Source organism: Symphalangus syndactylus, chromosome X, assembly GCF_028878055.3.
Source record: "Symphalangus syndactylus isolate Jambi chromosome X, NHGRI_mSymSyn1-v2.1_pri, whole genome shotgun sequence".
In the NCBI taxonomy this organism is placed as follows: Eukaryota; Metazoa; Chordata; class Mammalia; order Primates; family Hylobatidae; genus Symphalangus; species Symphalangus syndactylus.
Genome location: NC_072447.2, coordinates 136254819 through 136276699, shown reverse-complemented (window position 1 = coordinate 136276699; position 21881 = coordinate 136254819). Strand labels below are relative to the sequence as shown.

The following is a 21881-nucleotide window of genomic DNA, read 5'->3' as shown; positions in this document are numbered from 1 at the left end:
GGCTGGTCTTGAACTCCTGGCCTCAAGCGATCCTCCCACCTCAGCTTCCCAAAGCACTGGGATTACAGGCATAATCACTTTCTGATGTTGCTTTTGGTATGAATTTTTCTTAATAGAAAGAAAAAGATTCCCTGTCTACCTTAGTATTGTTAAATTCTTTGAGAAATTTACTTTTTTTTTTTTTTTTTTTTGAGACAGAGTTTCACTCTTGCTGCCCAGGCTGGAGTGCAATGGCACAATCTCGACTCACTGCAACCTCCGTCTCCTGGGTTCAAGCAATTCTCCTGCCTCAGCCTCCCAAGTAGCTGGGATTACAGGCATGCACCCATACCCGACTAATTTTGTATTTTTAGTAGAGGTGGGGTTTCTCCATGTTGGTCAGGCTGGTCTTGAACTCCCGACCTCAGGTGATTCGCCCACCTCGGCCTCCCAAAGTGCTGGAATTATAGGCATGAGCCACCACGCCTGGCCTTGAAAAATTTACTTTCTAAATATAACCCTAACAATTTTTGTTTTTAGACTTGATCTCTATTCTATAGTCATTATATTCTCATGTCAGCCTAAGAGATAATGTGTAGTGAATAGGAGCAATATGGCTGAATTTACATAGAGTAAAACATAACTTGCCAATTGTTTAGCTGAAAATAAAGTTTTGTGGCTACTTGTAAGTATTGTGGTCACAACTGGGAATGCCTAAAAAAGACAATGTTTTTGCTTCACAACTGAACTTCTAAATTTAAGGACTGAATTGAAATCAAACCCTTTAATTAAATTAATTATATTATCTAAATGAATAAAGCATATAGGCATCAAGTCAGTTTCTAAAGGCGCTGAAACAAGAATTCTATAAATATCTACCATCTGTGGAATGCATCTGCATACAAGCATGCAAGGCATACTTGCATACCTGAGAAAATATTTATTACATTAATTTTTGGAGTATGACAGCCAGTTAAAAAATTTGAGATACAGTGGTTTTGGAAAGACAATAAAGGATCTGGCTATCGTGGCCGGGCACGGTGGCTCACGCTTGTAATCCCAGCACTTTGGGAGGCTGAGGCGGGCAGATCACGAGGTCAGGAGATCGAGACCATCCTGGCTAACACAGTGAAACCCCGTCTCTACTAAAAATACAAAAAATTAGCCGGGCGTGGTGGTGGGCGCCTGTAGTCCCAGCTACTTGGAGAGGCTGAGGCAGGAGAATGGCGTGAACCTGGGAGGCGGAGCTTGCAGTGAGCCGAGATTGTGCCACTGCACTCCAGCCTGGGCGACAGAGCGAGACTCCGTCTCAAAAAAAAAAAAAAAAAAAAAAAAAAAAAAGGATCTGGCTATCAAAAACATTTCAAAATGAACATGTTGAAAAATTCATTTGATTAATTTATAAATAAGATTCTCTACCAGTTTGGATACCCAAGTAATGTTTTTTATATATATGGGTTCCCACCTCTGCTAACCCTTGCCCAAGAAGCACAGTTTGCAAGTGGATCTAGAACAACCCAAGAAACGAACGTTTCTTCTTTTCGTGCCTAATAATATTAATTGCTTTGGGCCTGAAAAAAAGACCTTTCAAAGTAAGGAATGTGTTCCCTAATTGAAGAGAGCCACCTCATCAGCCACTTCGTCTACAAAGAGGTCTTTCTTTCTTTCTTTCTTTTTTTTTTTTTTTTTTGACATAAGGTCTTGCTCTGTCACCCAGGCTGGAGTGCAGTGGCATGATCATGGCTCACTGCAGCCTCAGCCTCTGGGACTGAAGCAGTCTTCCTGCCTCAGCCTCCCAAATAGCTAGCACTACAGGTACGTGCCACCACACCCAGCTAATTTTTTATTTTTTGTAGAGATGGGGGTCTTGTTATGTTGCCCAGGCTGGTCTCGAATTCCTGGGCTCAAGTGATCCTCCCACCTTAGCCTCCCAAAGTGCTGGGATTACAGGCATAAGCCACTGTGCCCGGCCTACAAAGAGGTCTTTAAAGTGAAATATAAAAAGCATCATGGTCTTGTTTGCATACTTAGAGATGTTCCCACTTTCTCTTCGTGAGTGGATGTCCAGTTTACTTTTGCAGCAAAGGGGTTGCAGTTAAAAGTTGAGCAATGATTTGATTATCACTGAACCTTTGCAAGGCCATTAGCACCAGCAAGCTTAAGTTACTTCAAGAGAAAGGCACTTCATAGTTGAAGTACACTTGCCTTGCTTTTGTTTTTTCTGGGCCCATATCTCCAGTGATTTCAGCTCACTCCATGGAGCTTTACAATTCAAACTTCCCCAAAGCCCCTTTAATTAGTAACAGATGGTTCAAGAATACCCTTGTACTACACATCTTTGTATTACTTATTCCATCGTTATTTGTCATGGTTCATGATACATTTCTTGTTTACCTGCTTGTAGCAGCAGTTTTGCCTGGAAGGATGAAGTCTGTTGTGGTCTTTCAGAAATGCACAAGTGGTTACATGCATCATGAAAATTAATAGCTCCTATGCCAAAGAGAGTTGCATTCTCATGGTTTCAATTAACACTGACATAATGGGACTATGTCTACACCCCACCCCAAACTACAGAAGCTATAATTAGAAATCAGTGCCTCACCATTGGGATGTCTAAATGACTGTCCTGCCTTGAAAACAATTTTCATTGCTCCCTCTTTATTTCTATTTGCCTTAGTTTTGCATCTCCCCACCTCCCAGGTTAAGGGAAAGTAAGCAGTTGTGCCTTCCCCGTGTTGCATTCTTCTGGACATCATTCTCAGAATTAACTGTGGGAAACCAAGAAGCCTACAAGAGTACTAAACAAACTATTTTACCACTTCCCAAAATCGTTATAAATATAAATTTTAAAATAGTCAATGCAAAAAGCTTTTAAGAAGCAAAGTGTAGACACATATTCAACTCTCAATATTCTTTTCCACTCACAATATTAAAATCTAGAATTGCAAAGAGGAGGATGGGACTCAAGCTATGGAGTGGGGAAGGGGTGAGGATGGTAGGAGTACAGGAGGTGTCAAATTGAATAAATTGAGTTTACATACTCACAAAACAAAAATAGAGCCCTTTTCAAGGGGTTTGACTTACAAGTGTTAACTGAGTCTAATAATTTGAAAGAAAGACAAGACACATTTCAAGTATTTATGAAGCTTCAATTTTATCTACAACATCTCCAGAAATATTCCTGACTGAATATTTTGTTATGCTTTTTAGATTTTATTATTAGAGGAATCATTAGGAACTTCTCATCCTCCTTTCTTTGTGTATATGCATTGAATTCAAAACTGGTTAGGAAATTGTTGAAGAAACTCATCACATCCCATGGCAAGTGTGGGTTCCCTATCACTCTTACCGTAATTTCGGGAATAGTTCTGTTATTTCTATCGGGTGCTTTTGTTACCAAGCAACAGATAAAATATAGACCTTTTCTGCTTGCTTGCTACTATTGGCTGTGCAAAAAACAAAAACAAAAAATAGTGCAATGAATGTATGTTAGGAGGTGAAATAAACTAAAAGGAAATGCATTTCTAGCTTCAGTACAGCGTGTTGACTATCATCACTGTGTAATGTGGCTTAAGGCTCGTTCTGAATTACTGAAATGAAATCCAGGCTGTGTGAAGAGTTCTGTTCCAGCATTTTTTTTTTTCAGGCTGCTTGCAGTAGTTTTTAATGTGGTGTTTGGAAAATGCAGGTTATTGGATAGAAAGTCTCAATGTATATGAAAAGAGTCTTTGCAGAAAAGGCTTTTTATAGCAGATATAGCATGCAGATGTCATGATAAATGTATATATCTTGAGGAAGGCAAGAATGAGTATTTTTAAAAGAGTTTTAATAAGTTGAGAAGGAAATGAGGCGTCTTCCCCCCCACATACACACTGACTTTTATCATGAAACATAGATTGGCTGCTAAAATCTTAAATTTTAAGGTACCTCCTACAGTTACTTTATCATTAAGAAAGACCTCGGTCAGTCTTGAAGGATTTTATAGGCTTGGAAATTTGGTATCAATGTATTGTCATTATGAGTCAATAACTGAGATTGATTTTGATATATGAGTTAATATGGAAGTACTCAGTCCAGATGATATTCCCTTTCTATCATACCACCCCACAAAAATAAATGAATCAAACCTAATTGTTATGTAAATAATGTAGAAATCTTTTTATTTTTATGCACATTACGTCCCGTTTTATAGTTGGAATTGATCATCTCTGCTTTAGCTATAGTTCTTTCAAAACGTTAAAATTGGTAAAATATGTAATTGTTTTCTTGTTGGTTTTGTTCAAGTGAACTTTTTTCTCTTCACATCCAGCAGTGTTTTCTTGAGCCTTTGAATTCTTTGAGCAGGGACTGATGAGTAATACATATATATTCATATCATTTTTTTCATCCGCAGCACCTTGAACAGTTCTAAATACATAGCACTGGCTCAGTAAGTCATTATTGTTTTACTAAACAATGTTATCCAAGTATCTAGTGACATACTGCTCCATGTAGAACAGTTGCATCCTAAATTACCCTCCAACATAAAAATTGATTCATTTGGTCAATGAACATTGAAAACTGAAAATTGTCACTAGAAAACATCCAGCTCCATAGTGGAGTGTACATTGTACATGGAGATACTGTACTAGTTCTAGGAGCTCTGGCAAAAGGATTAGGCTTATGTACTGCCATCAAGGTTCCTATAGTCTGTTACTCAAAAGAAGCCATTTAGGTACATATCATGGAAGTCAAGTACACCTACTCTGGAACCAAATTGCCTAGATTCAAATCCTGGTTTGGCCATTTACTGGAAGACCTTGTGTGAGTCCCTTAATCTCTTTGGGGCTCCACTTCCTCATCTGTGAAATAATACTCATGTTGTGTGATTATTTTGAGGCTTAAATGAGTTAATACATGTAGAGTACTGAGAACAGAACCTGGCACATACTAAATACTGTGTAAATGTGTCATAGAAACCAATAAAATCCAGTAAAACCTATCAGTAGTAACTCTGCCATAGAACAGAAAAATTTTCTCTTGAATCTTGACATCAAAACCCTCATGATATGAAACCATAAAAGCTAAAGAAGCATTTTCTTTAAGAGATCATTAAACCATTCTTTTTATTTAAAGGGGGAAGGGAGGAGTGTACAGTTTTTCTTTTCCCATTTCTTCATATGATTTTAATAAATAACTATTAAATCATTAAGAGAGGTCTGAAAAATGTGACTTTCGTAAAAAGTAGTCATAATTCCTACCCCTGCTCTTACCCCAGCCCCAAGGATTCTGGAACTTACTAATATCTAGGCTCAACCAACCCTTCTAAATAAAAGAAAAAAACATATCAAATGTTAGTCAAGAGCTGTGCCCCAAGGTAGCAATCAAATTGAACAATTTAAGTGGCACGCCATGCCATGTCATGGAGAATAAATACATAACTGAAGATTAAAGGAAGACCTTTTTGTTAATCCCTGTGTGGCATGATCTACTGCTTGGTTTTGGGTCTTATGGAATAAATCTACTTCAGCAAATAAGTTTTTGAAGACTCAAAATAAGTAATTGATTTTGAGGGTTACCAGGGAGTAGAATGTGAATGAACTTGAATTTCTATTCAAAATGAATAAAGCCCCAGAACAAAGTCTGACTTAGTCCACTGTTATATTTGCTTAAGGGTGAAAGGTTTGCCCCTAATAATGTGGAGAGACCATAGAGAGCTAATGAAAGAGCCCCCAGCAGTGCCTGGTATATTACCATGTGACAGTAAGTGCCACCATTGGATCCAGGAGATCTTGGACTTTCACCAGAAGCTCCACTAGAGAGCTTAAATTAAAGTTGCAGATTGAACATGCCAAATCTGAAAATTTAAGATCCAAAATGCTCTAAATCTGAAACTTTTTGAATACCAACCTGATGCTTAAAGAAATGCTCATTGGAGCATTTCAGATTTTGGGTGTTTGGTTTAGAGGTGCTCAAACCATAAGTATAATGCAAATATTCCAGAATCAAAAAAAAAAAACCCAAACACTTCTTGTCCCAAGCATTTTTGATAAAGGGTACTCAACATGTGCCATATACCGTGTAGCTTTTTCTTCCATGGTGGTGGCACACTTTTGGCTCTTAAAGACTCCAAAAGAGAGGCAGCCATTTTGTTTACTCACTAGGGTAGTCCAGAGTCCTTGACACTCTGGGCTCACCGTTCTGAGCCTGGGCAGGTCGACAAGGGTGGGGCCCAAAGGCCTGGGCAGTGCTAGCATTATTGCTGTTTCTTCTAGGGGGATGAGACTTTGCAGGGGAGACCTGTTTCTTTAGGTCTCGTGACTGTTTTAAAACTCTTCCCTTTATATTAGGGCCTCATCCCACTAAAACGGATTTGCTTCCCAGATTCTGAATTCCCTTCATATGAAATAGTGCATGGTGGTCTGACTAGTGGTTATGAGACAAAAGACAGATTTTTTTTCTAACTTTGATATTTTATGTGTCCTTTCTCTTTCCATTTTTCTTATAACTTCCTCATCTCTCTTTTCAGTTCTGGTATTATTTAGTGTTTCCCTAGCATGTTATAGCTGAGTCGCCTGTGACCATTTTTAGTAGTTACACAACAAATCATGTACAGAGCATGAGCCAGCACTTAGCCAAATAATGAAATGGAAGAACTCTGCCAAACTCAGCATCATAATTTCCCTTAATAAAACTCTACTGTGTCATTTAGTTTGGTCTCTTTTTAAAACTTGAGCCTCCATCAGCCTATTTTAGGGGAGGGTACTACAAGGACTGTTGCATAAATGATTTGACTTGCAGTTGAACTAAGAATACAATGAACCACTTCCTAGAGTTATTTTTTAAAAGAATGAGAAAGGACTTCTTTGGAAAAAAAAAAAAAAAAAAAGGTGTTTTCTGAATATAACTATTTTGGGTCTAAACTTTTTGCTCATTTCCTAAAGTCCTGTACCACTTTGGAATTGCTTTGTATTTTGTAGAACAGGTTTTGTATTCTAATATAGAAATTCTTAACTTGCCTTCTTACCTAAATTCAAATGCATTCCAGAATAATCCCTGGCACATAGTAGGTGCTCAGTAACTATTTGTTGACCCCTTAGCTTTCTACGTTTCTTCTTACGAGGGCATTGTCTCCTCTTAAGAATAATATTCAACAGATGTCACGTGCTATTCAGTGATTTTTTTTTCATAAGCATAATATTCAACAGATGTCACGTGCTATTCAGTGATTTTTTTTTTTTTCATTTCATAGCTACTTGCATAACTTTTACCTCTTTAAAATCTAGCCATTTTGCAGTCTCATCAATGTGGAACCCAACTAAAACTAAAGTAGAAAATAACCAGTGCCTAAGATTACAGTTTCTTGTCATCTGGCAGGGAAACGTGATACATCTGGGAAATCTTTTCATCACAAATGCTTGATAAGGTACAGTACTGGAATCCGCTGTTGTGAGGTGACTGTCAGCAAGTTGCTTAATCTCTTTGGCTTTGGCTTTGGTTTTCTTACCTATCAAATATGAGAGCAACACTCAGTGATCTCTCTGGTCCCTTCCAACTCTAAGACTTCTGTGATCCTATGCTTCTCAGGCCACCTCCCCACTCCAGTCCTGTTTGCTCCTTTATAAAAGGAGAGGGGGACATGTAGGGAAGTCTTAACAATCTGTGACTTTAAAGGAATTAACTTTTAGCTGTCAGGCAAATCTGGCTATCTAGAAAAGGCCATTCCTCCAGGGTATATTGGTTAGCTAAAATTTTACTGTACATTAATACATAGTTAGGACTAATTTAGTGCCTAGGAAAACATTTGGGAATGGTTAAAACTGTGGAAGAATCTTAATTCTTGGTAGGGTAGTGTATACAATTACCATTTTATTGTTACATGTATTCCCCCCTTTTAGGCTAGAGCCTTGTTTGGGATGAGGGGAATGGATGTGCGCATGCATCACGTAGGAGCCTGACTGTTTTATTTTTTCTCCTGACACCACTAATCCCCTGTTCCTGCTCCTAAGGGCACTGCTGATAAGTGATATCCAAAGTAACACTCCAGAGCAGGTGAAGTGCATTGCCGGGCTGCCCTGCATCCCAGCATATCTTCCTTGTGGTGGTATCTGCCTCCAAAAGTCTGTGTTTGCAGAACTGGTGGGTACTTACGCAGAAGAATGCACTAATCCTCTGATACTGACTCCAAAAGAGGAGGGTGGGGCAGAGAGAATGAGGAGACAGGAACTTTTAATTAGCTGCTAGAATGCTATACCTAGCCCCAATCCTTTCTAAGATTGAGGAAAACAAGTGACCGGATGGAATCAGCTCTTCTACACCCTAAATAATTTCACTTTATAAAACTAGATGAAATGAAGTCCCATTTCTCTGGAGAGGACAGCCAGCCCAATCTGACTTGGGTAATGTTTCTGTCTTTCTTTCTTTCCTTCCTCACAAACTTCCAGTCATAGCCCCATGTGTCCTGCCATATGGTGTCCCAGTTTGTCTGTCTTTCTTTCTCTCTCTCTCTTTTCTTTCTTTCTTTCTTTCTTTCTTTCTTTCTTTCTTTCTTTCTTTCTTTCTTTCTTTCTCTCTTTCTCTCTTTCTCTCTTCTTTCTTTCGAGACAGAGTCTCACTCTGTCACACAGGCTGGAGTGTAGTGGTAAGATCTCGGCTCACTGCAACCTCCGTCTCCCGGGTTCAAGCAATTCTCCTGCCTCAGCCTCCTGAGTAGCTGGGACTACAGGCACACACCACCATGCCCGGCTAATTTTTGTATTTTTAGTAGAGACGGGGTTTCACCATGCTGGCCAGGCTGGTCGCGAACTCCTGACCTCGTGCTCCGCCCGCCTCAGCCTCCCAAAGTGCTGAGATTACAGGCGTGAGCCACCATGCCCGGCAACTGGTGTCCCAGTTTCTGCCTGATGTTTAAGCCTCTCTAAATTCTGGCCACACACATACTCCTGTGCACCTGACCTTATTTCCCACAATTCCCCAACCCCATTCTGAGATGCAGTGATATGTCCTGTACTCTCCTACAGGTTTTGTTCATTTCATTGAACTTACTCAGGATGCTCTCCCTTTGTTTGATCACTGAAGTCCAGCCCCTTTCTTGAAAATTTAACCAAAGCCCCACCTCTTTCATCAAGTGTTCCATGAACACTCTGTGCTTTAGTACTCCCAAGCCTTGGAAAACCTTCACACACCCCCTAAGTTTAAGATGACTCATATTCTGCCTTGTAGAATATATTAACTTTGCTTTCTGCACAGCTCTTGGCACAGAGCAGAAGACACTGTAGGCACCCTTCTAAACCTTGATTTGGGGTTAGGGTTCAAAGGACAGCCTTATAGTCAATGTAATTCAGAAGAAGATGTGCTTCTGTTCCAGTCTGGCAAAGACAAACACTGATGGTTGAGGCTATTAGCAGGGCGTGCATGGTGGGCACATGAAGATAGTCTCCTCCACTGCATTTCATGGCTCACCCTGCATAGTTATTTGTAAAAGGATTTTGAGATAACTGAGCAATTTATGTGTGTGTGAGAGAGAGACTCCAGGAGGGAAGGGGGTGGGGGAGGAATGTGTGTTTACAGGGTGGGAGTTGGTGCACCTTGTTTGTTTTGGGTCATCTCCCTCCTCTCCCCTGTCCCAACACGTATCTTTTATCTAATCTATGTCTTCAGGAGGCAGTCCGGGCTTACTAATTGTGATCAATCACAACTCATTCTTAAGTTCATGGCCAAGCCTTCAGTGTCAATGTGATAGAAGCAATTTCTGTCTCTATTTTATCCCTGCCACTACTGTCTTTTTTTCTTTTCACACATTAGGTAAACCCCACAGCCCAGTGTACCCATGCCCTGTTGAAGATGATCTACTGCTCCCACTGCCGGGGTCTCGTGACTGTGAAGCCATGTTACAACTACTGCTCAAACATCATGAGAGGCTGTTTGGCCAACCAAGGGGATCTTGATTTTGAATGGAACAATTTCATAGGTGAGCAAGTGGCTAACATATTTGTGTTGCTGGAGATAGCCTAGCTTCCAGTCACAAGGAATGTTGTAATTGGCAGCTATGAAATTTGTTTGTTTTAGTGTTAGTTATTTAGAGTTTGTCAGAATCCTGACTATGCTCAACTACTTTGAGAATAGTAAAAACATTACTACAAGTGAATGTTCCCTCAGACTAATGGTGGCATTTCTGAAGGTAATAGATACAGTGGCTGCCAGGTTTTAATAATGAGAAAATGCCTTTTTCTCAGAGACAGAGTCTCTTTCTGTCACCTAGGCTGGAGTATAGCAGCACAATCATAGCTCTGTGTAACCTGAAACTCCTGGGTTCAAGCGATCCTCCCACCTTCAGTCCCCCAAAAGCCCTGGGATTACAGGCATGAGCCACTCCCTGAGAAAGTGTCTTTTTGATATTTTCCCCCTAAAAGTCGGTTATGTTGATGATGATAGGCTTGTATCCATGTAAATGCTGGAGTACAGTCCTCATGGAGTTGTGAAAGTGGCTTTTAAAATGTTATATCTGTTACACTGCAACCAAATCTTCTGCAAACCGGCCAGATATGCATTTGTTATTTGGATCAGGTGAAATCTGATTGAGAAATTCAGGGATTCTGTTTCTGTATACGATTTAGCAGTAGTAGTCTGCTCTGGTGAGAGTGGAAGGACTTTAGCCCTGAGAATTTAAGGGATACGTATTCCTGCATATATATTCCACCTAGAAAACCATTCTCGGAACCCAGACAGCAATGTAAATGAAGTGGCCAATTGCTGAGAAGGTTAGTTATGATTTTGGGGAAAGGAGAAATTAAGGAGAATTTAAATGTCCAGTTGTCAATTACCTTGATGCCTGAAGCAACAGTAACCAGTGTTGAAGTTCCTTATGCTGAGTGTTAGTAGGACCACACACACATACTAACAGCTCACAAAAAGAAACTCAGGTTTTTCCCCACCCTAGTCACCTTTGCATAATTGCCGAATTTGAGTGTCTTTATAAGCACCTGTTTTTCACTTATTTGTCCAAATCATGGGAACATGCATGCAGTTTTCTGACTTGTTTTTTGGGGGGGAGGTGAGGAGTGTTAAGGTTGGGGAATGCGTTTTAGTCTGTGTGAGAGCTAATTACCATATTAACTCCGTTTGAAAGTGCATCAATAAATTGGCTCCAACAGATTCTTAAGAACACTGACACAGGGGGAAAAAAAAGATGTGAATATTAAGCACTTCAGCACAATTGTAGCCTAAATAGCTCAAAGCTAGAAGACCTGAAAAAATCTTCTACACACAGAAAAGCAGAATCTCATGAAAGGGAAGGCATAAGACCAGCAAAGACACACAGGCCAAATGGCACATCATGGCCAGAATGAAGCCATGGGAGAGATTGTTGATTCAAAATATTTCTCATGGAAGTAAAAACCCATAGAATTTCCAGATCTAAAAGTCGCTGTTTTTGTTTTCTCTCTCTCTCTTTAATCCCACACTCATCCCCACACCCAAATGTCAAGTTTGCAGTTCACTTTTGCAAAATTGAATTTTTAAAGAAAGTTGGTGATCCTTTTCAATTTCCCCTATAATTCACTGTTTCTCCAGGCAAGGTAGTAGAATTTGCCATATGGTACCAAAAGAATGTATGGTGACAGTGATCGAATTTTGCTAACTTTTCTACAGACACATTGGGAATGGAATGCAGAAGGGCATGGCCCTTGCCACTATTTTGATACTGTAACATGTCTAGCAGCAACTATAACTAAACTCATATCCTTATATTAAAATACAAATGTTCCTCCGTGTTTTTCCTAGAGTTTACAGGTCCATATCAAATCAAAACCACACTCTGGCTTTCTTAATTGATGTTTTAAATCAGTTACTCTAAAACAAAGAGGACTTAAGTTGCTGTTGTTGTTCTTGTTGTGCATTTTTAAAATTACATTTGTTATCTTTGAAGAAACAAAATTAAACCCAAGTAGAAGTTGATAGGATTTCTGAATCGATTTTTCCCCAGTTATTTTAAGTGATAACTTTTTGGAGGGATGAGGTATATAATTGTATCTAAAGTTTGTTTTTAATGGGTATACTATTCTTTATTTCTAATAAGCAGATATAAAAGACCAGGAGTAATAGACATTGTTAATCTCCAGTGCTTTTTCATGAATTTTTCACAAGGGTTTAATTAATCTGCTTTGTGGTTGTAGAATTCAGTTCCAATTTACATGCCTCTGCTGTAAATTCTTTTTTTTATTTCTTGTCTCTCTCTCTTTTTTTTTCTCTTTGCAAGGAATTTTTCTTTCCCCTTTAAATGACTGCAGCTAATGAATGGTCAAGGGCTTTTTCCCCCTTCTTTAAATCAGATCTTGGGGTTAAGTCGGGAAACTGCCTTTTGTTCTTCCAGTCAGGTCGGGGGGCTGAAGATGTGGGTTTCTGACAATTGGCAGCACAATGCAAAAGGAATCGCTTTCCCTAGTGAGAAGGGGATGCTTTGTTGCTGGAGGTGTGGGGGGAGACTCAGTGCCAGTGTCTTGAGCACTGAAATCATGCAGTTGGACTAGACCCTTTAAGAGACTAAGGATGAACCGGTTTTCCAAATCCGTCTTCTTGTTGCCATGCTCTTCCTCTCCTCTCTTAACTGCATCTGCAACTGGCCATGAATTGAGACCCTTTAGTAAATGTTGAAGTCTTGTCAACCTTTTATGAGGATGGATCCAAATAGTTAAAACACCTTAGAACTTGGTTTTATAAGAGGCTGGTTTATATGAAACCTTCACTTGGAAATATAAACCAAATACCTCCCTTGCCACCACCAACAAAAGTCAGTTTCTGGAGAATCATAAATTATGCTAAGGTGCAACTTGTTCTCCATCACATACTGTAGCTGTGTTAACACTCATTTGACTCAGGGCCAACCCTATTAATGTCGCATGTTGCTGCCAGTGGGAATTTAGTATTGGGATTGCTGGCGGGGGCACCAGCCAGGTCCTGGCAGGAGGCAGGAGCCAGTCAGATATCCCGCAAACAAGGGCCTCCGTGGAAGAAAACCCAAACTCCAAACCAATCATCTTTGGCTTTCTTTTGAGGCTTCTTATCAGGGCTGGCTGCTGTTACAGAAGAGCCGATTGATAGCCAATCATGACTTCCTCCAGGGGTTAGAGGCAGCTTTGGCTCCCGGGCTGCAGACTGCAGGCAGAATGCTCTTCAGTCGCATTCTTCAGCTGCGCAACACGCAACGCCATGGCACCGGCCCCAACAAAGACCCAGCTTCCCCCTCCATTCCCAGGCTCTTGTGTATAGCCGGCTGGCTCAGAGTTTACAAAGACGCCAAATAGCCAGAAGAATTGGGGTTTATGTTTCCTTTCAGTCTTTCACAAACACATTAGTGATCTGGCCATTCCTTGCCACTAGGGGAATAAGGAGTTACAAAATGCACTGGGTTTTGTTGTTGTTGTTGTTGTTGTTATTTAAACGTCTGCATTTTAGATGTTTATTATCTGTCTGTTCATAATATTTTTATTGGGAGCAGGTGATTTCTTCTCAGCTTACGAAGGAATGTGCTTTCTGTACGTGGCAGCCCTGATGATTTGACAATGATGAACACATTTAAGTTGTGCTCCACTTGTTTACAAAAGTCTCGTTTTGCTAGCACATCAAAAGCATTTTTTTTCTCTCCTCTAGTACAATGGTATATTCATGCTTTCAGCCCTTACTTAGAGTTAGAAGCATCACTTGATTGGCGCTTACCACAATGCATTCTGAAACTTCATTTGTTATTACTGTTTTAAAGATTGCATTTCACGGAAATCTATTTGTGGTTTGTGACATCGGAATTGTAGTTTAGAGAAATGACCCCGTGCATTAAAATGTTGTGTAGCATTTGTTCTAGGTTGAAGGTGAAAGGTTGATGACTAGATTTGGTTTCATTGATACGGTGATGCCTATGCTCCTTTCCACTAGAAAGCTTAGGTAGAAGCTCAGCTGGGGGCTGCAGTTGTCAGCGGTGTTCTTTGGGAAGGACACAATCTTCTGAAACTAGCCCTTCTTTCTAGTAACCATCCTTGCACTACCTGAAGATGATAGATAATGTGGGTCTAACTCCTTTCTTGCCATGCACTAAGCACTAGAGTGTAAAGGGGGGATAAACAAGTTTAAAAGTTCACTGTCATTAATGAAGCATCCTTTTTGTCATTTGGGGTTTTCCTTTCCAAGTTCTAATTTTGTAAAACAGGTAGCAGGCAAAAATACTAAGCCTCATAATCCTAAGAGACATATATGGCAAGGAAACAAAGACAGTGTATTCTATTGAAGCGATTCAGTGCTTACTGGAAAATGCCATGCTACTCCAGAGTCTAAAGCAGGATAATCGGTGAAGATATATACTGTGAGCCCACTAATTTTGTGTACTGTGTCTTGTGTCATCTTCTCACTTGGAAAAAAAAGGAGGTACATGCCTTAAGATAAATTGAAGCCATTGTATTTGCAATGAGAAGTTTTTCTTAATACGAAAATTGGATTATTCAAAGTTTTATTATTTGAAAAGTCATTAGAATTCCTAGGAACCCTTTCATTTGTATTATCCAACGGTGCACTCAAGGATCTGAGGTGTTTTGTTTTTAAAAAAGAAAGAAAAGAATTAATATGCCAGCATCTTAACTGATTTATGTTTTTGAGTCTTATAAATGGAATGTAAAACGAGAAGATCCTAGGGAAGTCTCTGGGAGAACTGGCATGTTATTTTGTCTCCAGCCTTAGGTTTGTCATCTGGGAGCTAACTAAGAGCCTTACAGTGACAGTAGCTGACACACAAATAATCAGTATTGAGGAAAGTTTCTGGTTGGGTTTCCTTGCTGTAGAACTAAGCCTTCATCTGGCCATTTCACACTTCAGAGAGCTAGTGATACATAGTGACTAAATGCAGTTTGGTGTAAGGGAAATAGATATAAAAACAAGAATTCATTATGATCCATGCCTTACTTCCCCTGCCCCCATGCAGGAAACAGACAGAAAAAAGAATCAGATTGATTTACCCAAGGCCAAACTAATGATTGACTTTTTATGCTGTATTGTTCTTCCCCAAACCTCGTATTAGATGCTATGCTGATGGTGGCAGAGAGGCTAGAGGGTCCTTTCAACATTGAATCGGTCATGGATCCCATCGATGTGAAGATTTCTGATGCTATTATGAACATGCAGGATAATAGTGTTCAAGTGTCTCAGAAGGTAATTAAGGCAGGATGCTGGAAACGGGAGCTAGGGACCTCCCCCTCCCCCCGCCCCCCGCCTTGGGAGTGACTTCCCTAACATGACGACACTTACTCTAATGCAGGTTTTCCAGGGATGTGGACCCCCCAAGCCCCTCCCAGCTGGACGAATTTCTCGTTCCATCTCTGAAAGTGCCTTCAGTGCTCGCTTCAGACCACATCACCCCGAGGAACGCCCAACCACAGCAGCTGGCACTAGTTTGGACCGACTGGTGAGCATTTTGGCAGGAAGGGCCGTGTTTAATGACAAAGAACTGAAAACTCTTGCTCAAAATGAATTTTTAGCTGGAAGGCTAACAAGTGTGGGTCTTTCAGGTGTCACTTTTCAAGCAAATAGGATGTGGATGTCAGTCAATCTGCCTGTCCCATTTTCTAGCCCAGAAAGTTCCTGAGTAGTCAAGGAGTTATGATGCAATAAGTCTTGTCTCAAAACTTCTCTTTAGATTCACTATGCATTTACTGAACATCTACTATGTGCCCATCACTGTGCTAGGCACAGAGAAGAAGCTCAGAGAAATAAGGCAGATCTTTGTTCTCAAAAGGCACCAACAAGGAGGCAAAGAGGGAGAAGTAGATGTTCCAGGCTTATTAACATAAAATGATGTTTAGTAAACGCTGAAATGGGAGAAGAGTGAATAACTGTAGGCAAATTGCTTTATCCACAGTAATATGCTACAAAAATGTAAGAAACTATTCCTACAGTAGTAGGAACACAGAAGAGGGAGCCTGAGGAGACAGGGATGGAGAGAAAGAGCAATAGCAGCTATGTTTCACAGAGTGCATAATATACGTGCTTGATCCTGACTCTGAAAGCCTTAGGAGAAGAGACTGCATGTTATCTTTGTGCCTACAGGGCATGGAACCTGGTAGATCTCAGATGGTACTTACAATGAGGTGGACAAGGGTCTAGGCCACTCCTTTGGAGCTTGCATTTCAACTATTCATTTGAGTGGTTTTGTACTTCTAAGATACGAATTGGAGTTGCATCTTCCTCTTCTAACTAAAGTCGAAAATGAATTGCATATCACTCTGGAGATACTTGGGAAATGGCCAGAAGCCACACTTGTAGGTAGTTTTGTCTTGTCTTACAATGATCTTTTTTTTTTGTTGTTTCATAATTAGGTTACTGATGTCAAGGAGAAACTGAAACAGGCCAAGAAATTCTGGTCCTCCCTTCCGAGCAACGTTTGCAACGATGAGAGGATGGCTGCAGGAAATGGCAATGAGGATGACTGCTGGAATGGGAAAGGCAAAAGCAGGTTAGTGTCTGTTGAATGAATTTGAAGTTTCTCCCTTCCTAGATGCCTGGGTGACCTTCAGAGAGGGTTCTGTCAATTGTCAACCGAGGCATCAGGAAGCAATTCACAGTAGGTAGCAATAACATGGAAGGCTTCTAGGCGTTCTTAGGAACAGGCTTTTTGCACTAGGAGTGTTGAGAAGGCACCCAGTTACTTACAAAGAGTGCTGAGTCAAAAGTTTGACAGTAGTTATAGTCTCGTATTAGGGCCGTTCCAATGGTGTCATTATTTTTAAAATATTTAATGCCTGTGGCTCTTTGCCCAATGGCCTAGCCTCATAAATAACCAGTTCTCAAAGGTTCCATTCTCTGACTTGATGCCCTGTGTCCCTCCTTTAGACACTCAGTAACTTAGAGAAGTACCCATACTTTTGTTTGTTTGTTTGTTTGAGATGGAGTCTCGCTCTTTTGCCCAAGCTGGAGTGTCGTGGCGCAATCTCGGCTCACTGCAACCTCTGCCTCCTGGGTTCAAGCGATTCTCCTGCCTCAGCCTCCTGAATAGCTAGGACTACAGGTGCCTGCCATCATGCCCAGCTAATTTTTTTTTTTTTTTTTTTTTTTGTATTTTTAGTAGAGATGGGGTTTCACCATGTTAGCCAGGATGGTCTCGATCTCCTGTCCTTGTGATCTGCCTGCCTCGGCCTCCCAAAGTGCTGGGATTACAGGTGTGAGCCACCGCGCCCAGCCAGTACCCGTACTTCTTTACTTCAACCCACCATCCTCCTCAAGAGGGATAGCTAGCTTCCTTCCTTCCTTCCTTCCTTCCTTCCTTCCTTCCTTCCTTCCTTCCTTCCTTCCTTCCTTCAATAGAGTATCACTGTCACCCTGCTAGAATGCAGTGGCGCAATCTTGGCTCACTGCAACCTCACTGCAATCTCTGCTGCTGCAATGCAGTGGTGCAATCTCGGCTCACTGCAGCCTTCGCCTCCTGGATTCAAGTGATTCTCCTGTGTCAGCTTCCTGAGTATCTGGGATTACAGGCACACACCACCAAACTCGGCTCATTTTTATATTTTTAGTAGAGACAGGGTTTCGCTATGTTGGCCAGGTTGGTCTCGAATGCCTGACCTCAAGTGATCCACCCACCTCAGCCTCCAAAAGTGCTGCGATAGCTTTCAAGAAGGCGCGGTGGCTCACGCTTGTAATCCCAGCACTTTGGGAGGCCGAGGCAGGCGGATCACGAGGTCAGGAGATCGAGACCACGGTGAAACCCCGTCTCTACTAAAAAATACAAAAAATTAGCCGGGCGTGGTGGCGGGCGCCTGTAGTCCCAGCTACTCGGAGAGGCTGAGGCAGGAGAATGGCGTGAACCCGGGAGGCGGAGCTTGCAGTGAGCCGAGATCGTGCCACTGCACTCCAGCCTGGGTGACAGAGCAAGACTCCGTCTCAAAAAAAAAAAAAAAAAAAAAAGAAGGTTTCCATCAAATTGGAGAAATGAGGAATCCACAGGAACAAGAAAGATTAGAGTTCATTAGGAATTGAAGAACTTCCATCTAATTTTGCTTAGTGGAAATACTGGAATCTAGCAGAAATATTTGATAATCTCTTGTATAATCTTCATAATCTTCACGTCTGTAATCCCAGCACTTTGGGAGGCAGACAGATAAAATCTTTTCGCTTTACAAATCATCTTACTGGGGTCATTTTACATTCCAGGTACCTGTTTGCAGTGACAGGAAATGGATTAGCCAACCAGGGCAACAACCCAGAGGTCCAGGTTGACACTAGCAAACCAGACATACTGATCCTTCGTCAAATCATGGCTCTTCGAGTGATGACCAGCAAGATGAAGAATGCATACAATGGGAATGACGTGGACTTCTTTGATATCAGTAAGCATTTGTGGTTTGAAAGTACAAATTGCTCTTGTATGTCTTCTGATGAGAACAAGTGGAATGAAATCTCTATTCCATTTTTTTTAAACTAGGTGATGAAAGTAGTGGAGAAGGAAGTGGAAGTGGCTGTGAGTATCAGCAGTGCCCTTCAGAGTTTGACTACAATGCCACTGACCATGCTGGGAAGAGTGCCAATGAGAAAGCCGACAGTGCTGGTGTCCGTCCTGGGGCACAGGCCTACCTCCTCACTGTCTTCTGCATCTTGTTCCTGGTTATGCAGACAGAGTGGAGATAATTCTCAAACTCTGAGAAAAAAAAAAAGTTAAAAGGCACCAGTTATCACTTTTCTACCATCCTAGTGACTTTGCTTTTTAAATGAATGGACAACAATGTATAGTTTTTACTATGTGGCCACTGGTTTAAGAAATGCTGACTTTGTTTTTTCCTTCAGTTTTGGGAGGAAAAGGGACTGTGCATTGAGTTGGTTCCTGCTCCCCCAAACCGTGTTAAACGTGGCTAACAGTGTAGGTACAGAACTATAGTTAGTTGTGCATTTGTGATTTTATCAGTCTATTATTTGTTTGTATGTTTTTTTCTCATTTCGTTTGTGGGTTTTTTTTCCAACTATGATCTCGCCTTGTTTCTTACAAGCAAACCAGGGTCCCTTCTTGGCATGTAACATGTACGTATTTCTGAAATATTAAATAGCTGTACAGAAGCAGGTTTTATTTATCATGTTACCTTATTAAAAGAAAAAGCCCAAAAAGCAGTAAAATTTCCATTTCTCCCTGTTATTTTAGTTGCCTTATCTGGAGAGACGTGGAGGTTATTTTCTTTTTTTTTAATTATTATTAAGTGAGGACAGAATGTGAGGGCACAAGCAGGCTTCTGAGCCACTTGTCAGATTGTATTCAAAGCATCAATCCGAGAAGAAGGTTATACATACTTCATTTATTGGTGATAATTGGAAGAGACTGCAGACTACTGCTTTGAATGAGTTGAATTACATAAGCTAAGATCACTCTAGGTCCATTTCTTGAACCCACTTATACATAAAATGTAACCCATTTAGAAAAAGATTCTGGATATCATCCCCCTTGAAAGATAGAAGGCATTCAGGATGTCCCAGTTATCACATGTTCACACTTGGGTTTGGGGGTGTTTTTTTAAAACCAGGCAGGTTAGCTAGCCCACCCTGTGCTAGTTTTCATTTTCACACTGACCCTATTGGAATTAATAACCTAATGGCAGCAATAAGTGACCAACAATCTCATTTAATCCCCTTTGTTAGAGTGATTGAGATTTCAAACCCAACTATGTACAGGGAGCTGTCTGAGAGCTAGCCAGAACTGGGGTACAGCCTGGGCTCAGGGAATAGCTGTCAACACTCGGGCAAAGTTTTTGTCTGTGCATGTGTATCTCCATTTGTTTTGGGATCCCAGTTTTTGTTTTAAGAGAGTGTGGCCGGGCGCGGTGGCTCACGCTTGTAATCCCAGCACTTTGGGAGGCCGAGGCGGGCGGATCACGAGGTCAGGAGATCGAGACCACGGTGAAACCCCGTCTCTACTAAAACTACAAAAAATTAGCCGGGCGTGGTGGCGGGCGCCTGTAGTCCCAGCTACTCGGAGAGGCTGAGACGGGAGAATGGCGTGAACCCGGGAGGCGGAGCTTGCAGTGAGCCGAGACTGCGCCACTGCACTCCAGCCTGGGCGACAGAGCGAGACTCCGTCTCAAAAAAAAAAAAAAAAAAAAAAAAAAAGAGAGTGTAAGGTGTCTCATTTGAGTCTTTTTCTTACCCAGCCCCCTCTTATCAGTAAAACAAAGGACTTGCCATGGTTCACAGCAATGTGCTATGATCCAAGATATCAGCCAAGGAGCCCATTTAGGGGAGAACTAGGTGTCCAGATTTTTGTACGTGTTGTTTTTCTTGAGGGTTGGGGTGGGGTGGGAGTAGGTAGAGCTGAGAATACTACATCTTAGTGGTGACCTTTAGCCACGTGGGTGAAGTGGCAAAGGCCATGGCCATATCTGTTGTCCCGGGCCAAAGACTAACAACTGCCTTGGGAATCCCTTCCTTGTGTCCTTACCAAATGATAGCTCATAAAACTCTGATAATGTAACAAATCACTTTCAAAGGAGTTCCCAGAAGTCTTCAGAAAGACTAAAATTCTGTCTCTGCCTGCTTTAGACAGCCATTAAGTTCCCGACTAATTTTACCGAACTTAAAACCCACAAAGAGGTTGTTTGTGTTATTGTTCAATCTTCAGTTGTAAGAGTAATTCTCTATTTTTATATTGAAACATAATTACTTGATAGCTCAGGGTCTACATTTCATTCAACTTTTTACACCAAATTCTGCAGAGTGGTCAAAATGGAATATTGGGGGCTGTTGTAAACAGAGGCTTAATTTTATTAGAAGTAGCCAGTTATTTATTAAAGCATGATGTTAATAAAATAGGCATATTCTGGCTGGTGTGTATAAGTGTTTTTTTTTTTTAAACAAATCACAGAAGACATAAAATTGAAAAGGCACTCCATTTATATATGAGGGAAAATAGATTGTAAATAGCTAAGGGGCCTTGTGAGAACTGGGAAAATGTGCTGATACTTAGTAACTACCTCAGTTGTGAGGAATTTCCTTTTTAGCTTAGGCTGCTATTACTTTTACTTGGTAGAAATGAATCTGGTCTCCAAAATATGGCTCAGAGAGTTATCCCCATAGACCTTGTTAGATTGTTTTTAATTTAAAACCTTGAACTCTGCCCAGCTGTTTTCTTACAGTCAAATTCTCTAAACCAATAACATTTTCCGAATTAAATATTCTTGAAGGTTCTTCTGAACTCTTACTGATTTGTTTTCTTTCTTTGCATTTTTTCCTGTTACTCTTTTATTATTTAAATTGTCTCTCGCTTTTGAACTTCAACTATGAAATAAACAAATCATAGATTTTTCCATTCAGGTCTGACTGGATAACTTGGCTTCTAACCAGCTGGCAAGCTCACCCCCACTCCCCAAAAAAGAAGAAAGGCAAGTTGAATATTTTAAAACCTTAAGAGTTTGGAGTATGAAGTAGAATAAAAGCCTTGTTAGGAGAAGACCTGACTTTTCCAAAGTTAACAGCATGTGAAGGGCTTGTGTTTTACAAAGTCATTTATAAATTATTTTTCTTTAAAACACGTCACCTACTCTGTACCTTAAAGAAACATTTTACAACTCTTAGATTTATATTTTATTTCAAAAATCGTAACTAGCACCTGTTATTTTGATTAAAAGACACTGCGAAGGATTGACGTAGATTTCTAAAGTTTAGTTACTGAGTGTTGAAAACCTAACAGTTCACATGAAGTAAAAATTGTCATTTGTGATTACAGAATCAAAATAAAAATAGGTGTGAATGGTGCTACACAAATTTCTGCTTCCCCTTTGTTAGCAGAATATGTCTATTTACATAGCTAAAGGGTAGTAGGTTATTAGGTAGTGCAAAAGTAACTGCAGTTTTTGCCATTACTTTCAATGGCAAAATACTAACAGTTATCTACTAGAGGAGGGTGTGTGTGTGTG

The 21881-nt window shown here is 40.6% G+C and overlaps 1 protein-coding gene across 1 annotated transcript in view; it reads left to right on the top strand.

Annotated features, from left to right (window-relative positions):
• GPC4 (glypican 4) overlaps window positions 1–20789 on the top strand; it is a 116750-nt gene extending 95961 nt beyond the window's left edge. The window contains exons 4-9 of the mRNA XM_055268232.2: window positions 9763–9928; window positions 15017–15147; window positions 15254–15400; window positions 16311–16447; window positions 18142–18317; window positions 18413–20789. Coding sequence (XP_055124207.1) covers window positions 9763–9928; window positions 15017–15147; window positions 15254–15400; window positions 16311–16447; window positions 18142–18317; window positions 18413–18615 — 960 coding nt within the window. The 3' untranslated portion in view covers window positions 18616–20789. The remainder of the gene's footprint in view (window positions 1–9762; window positions 9929–15016; window positions 15148–15253; window positions 15401–16310; window positions 16448–18141; window positions 18318–18412) is intronic.
• The last annotated feature ends 1092 nt before the right edge of the window (window positions 20790–21881 follow it).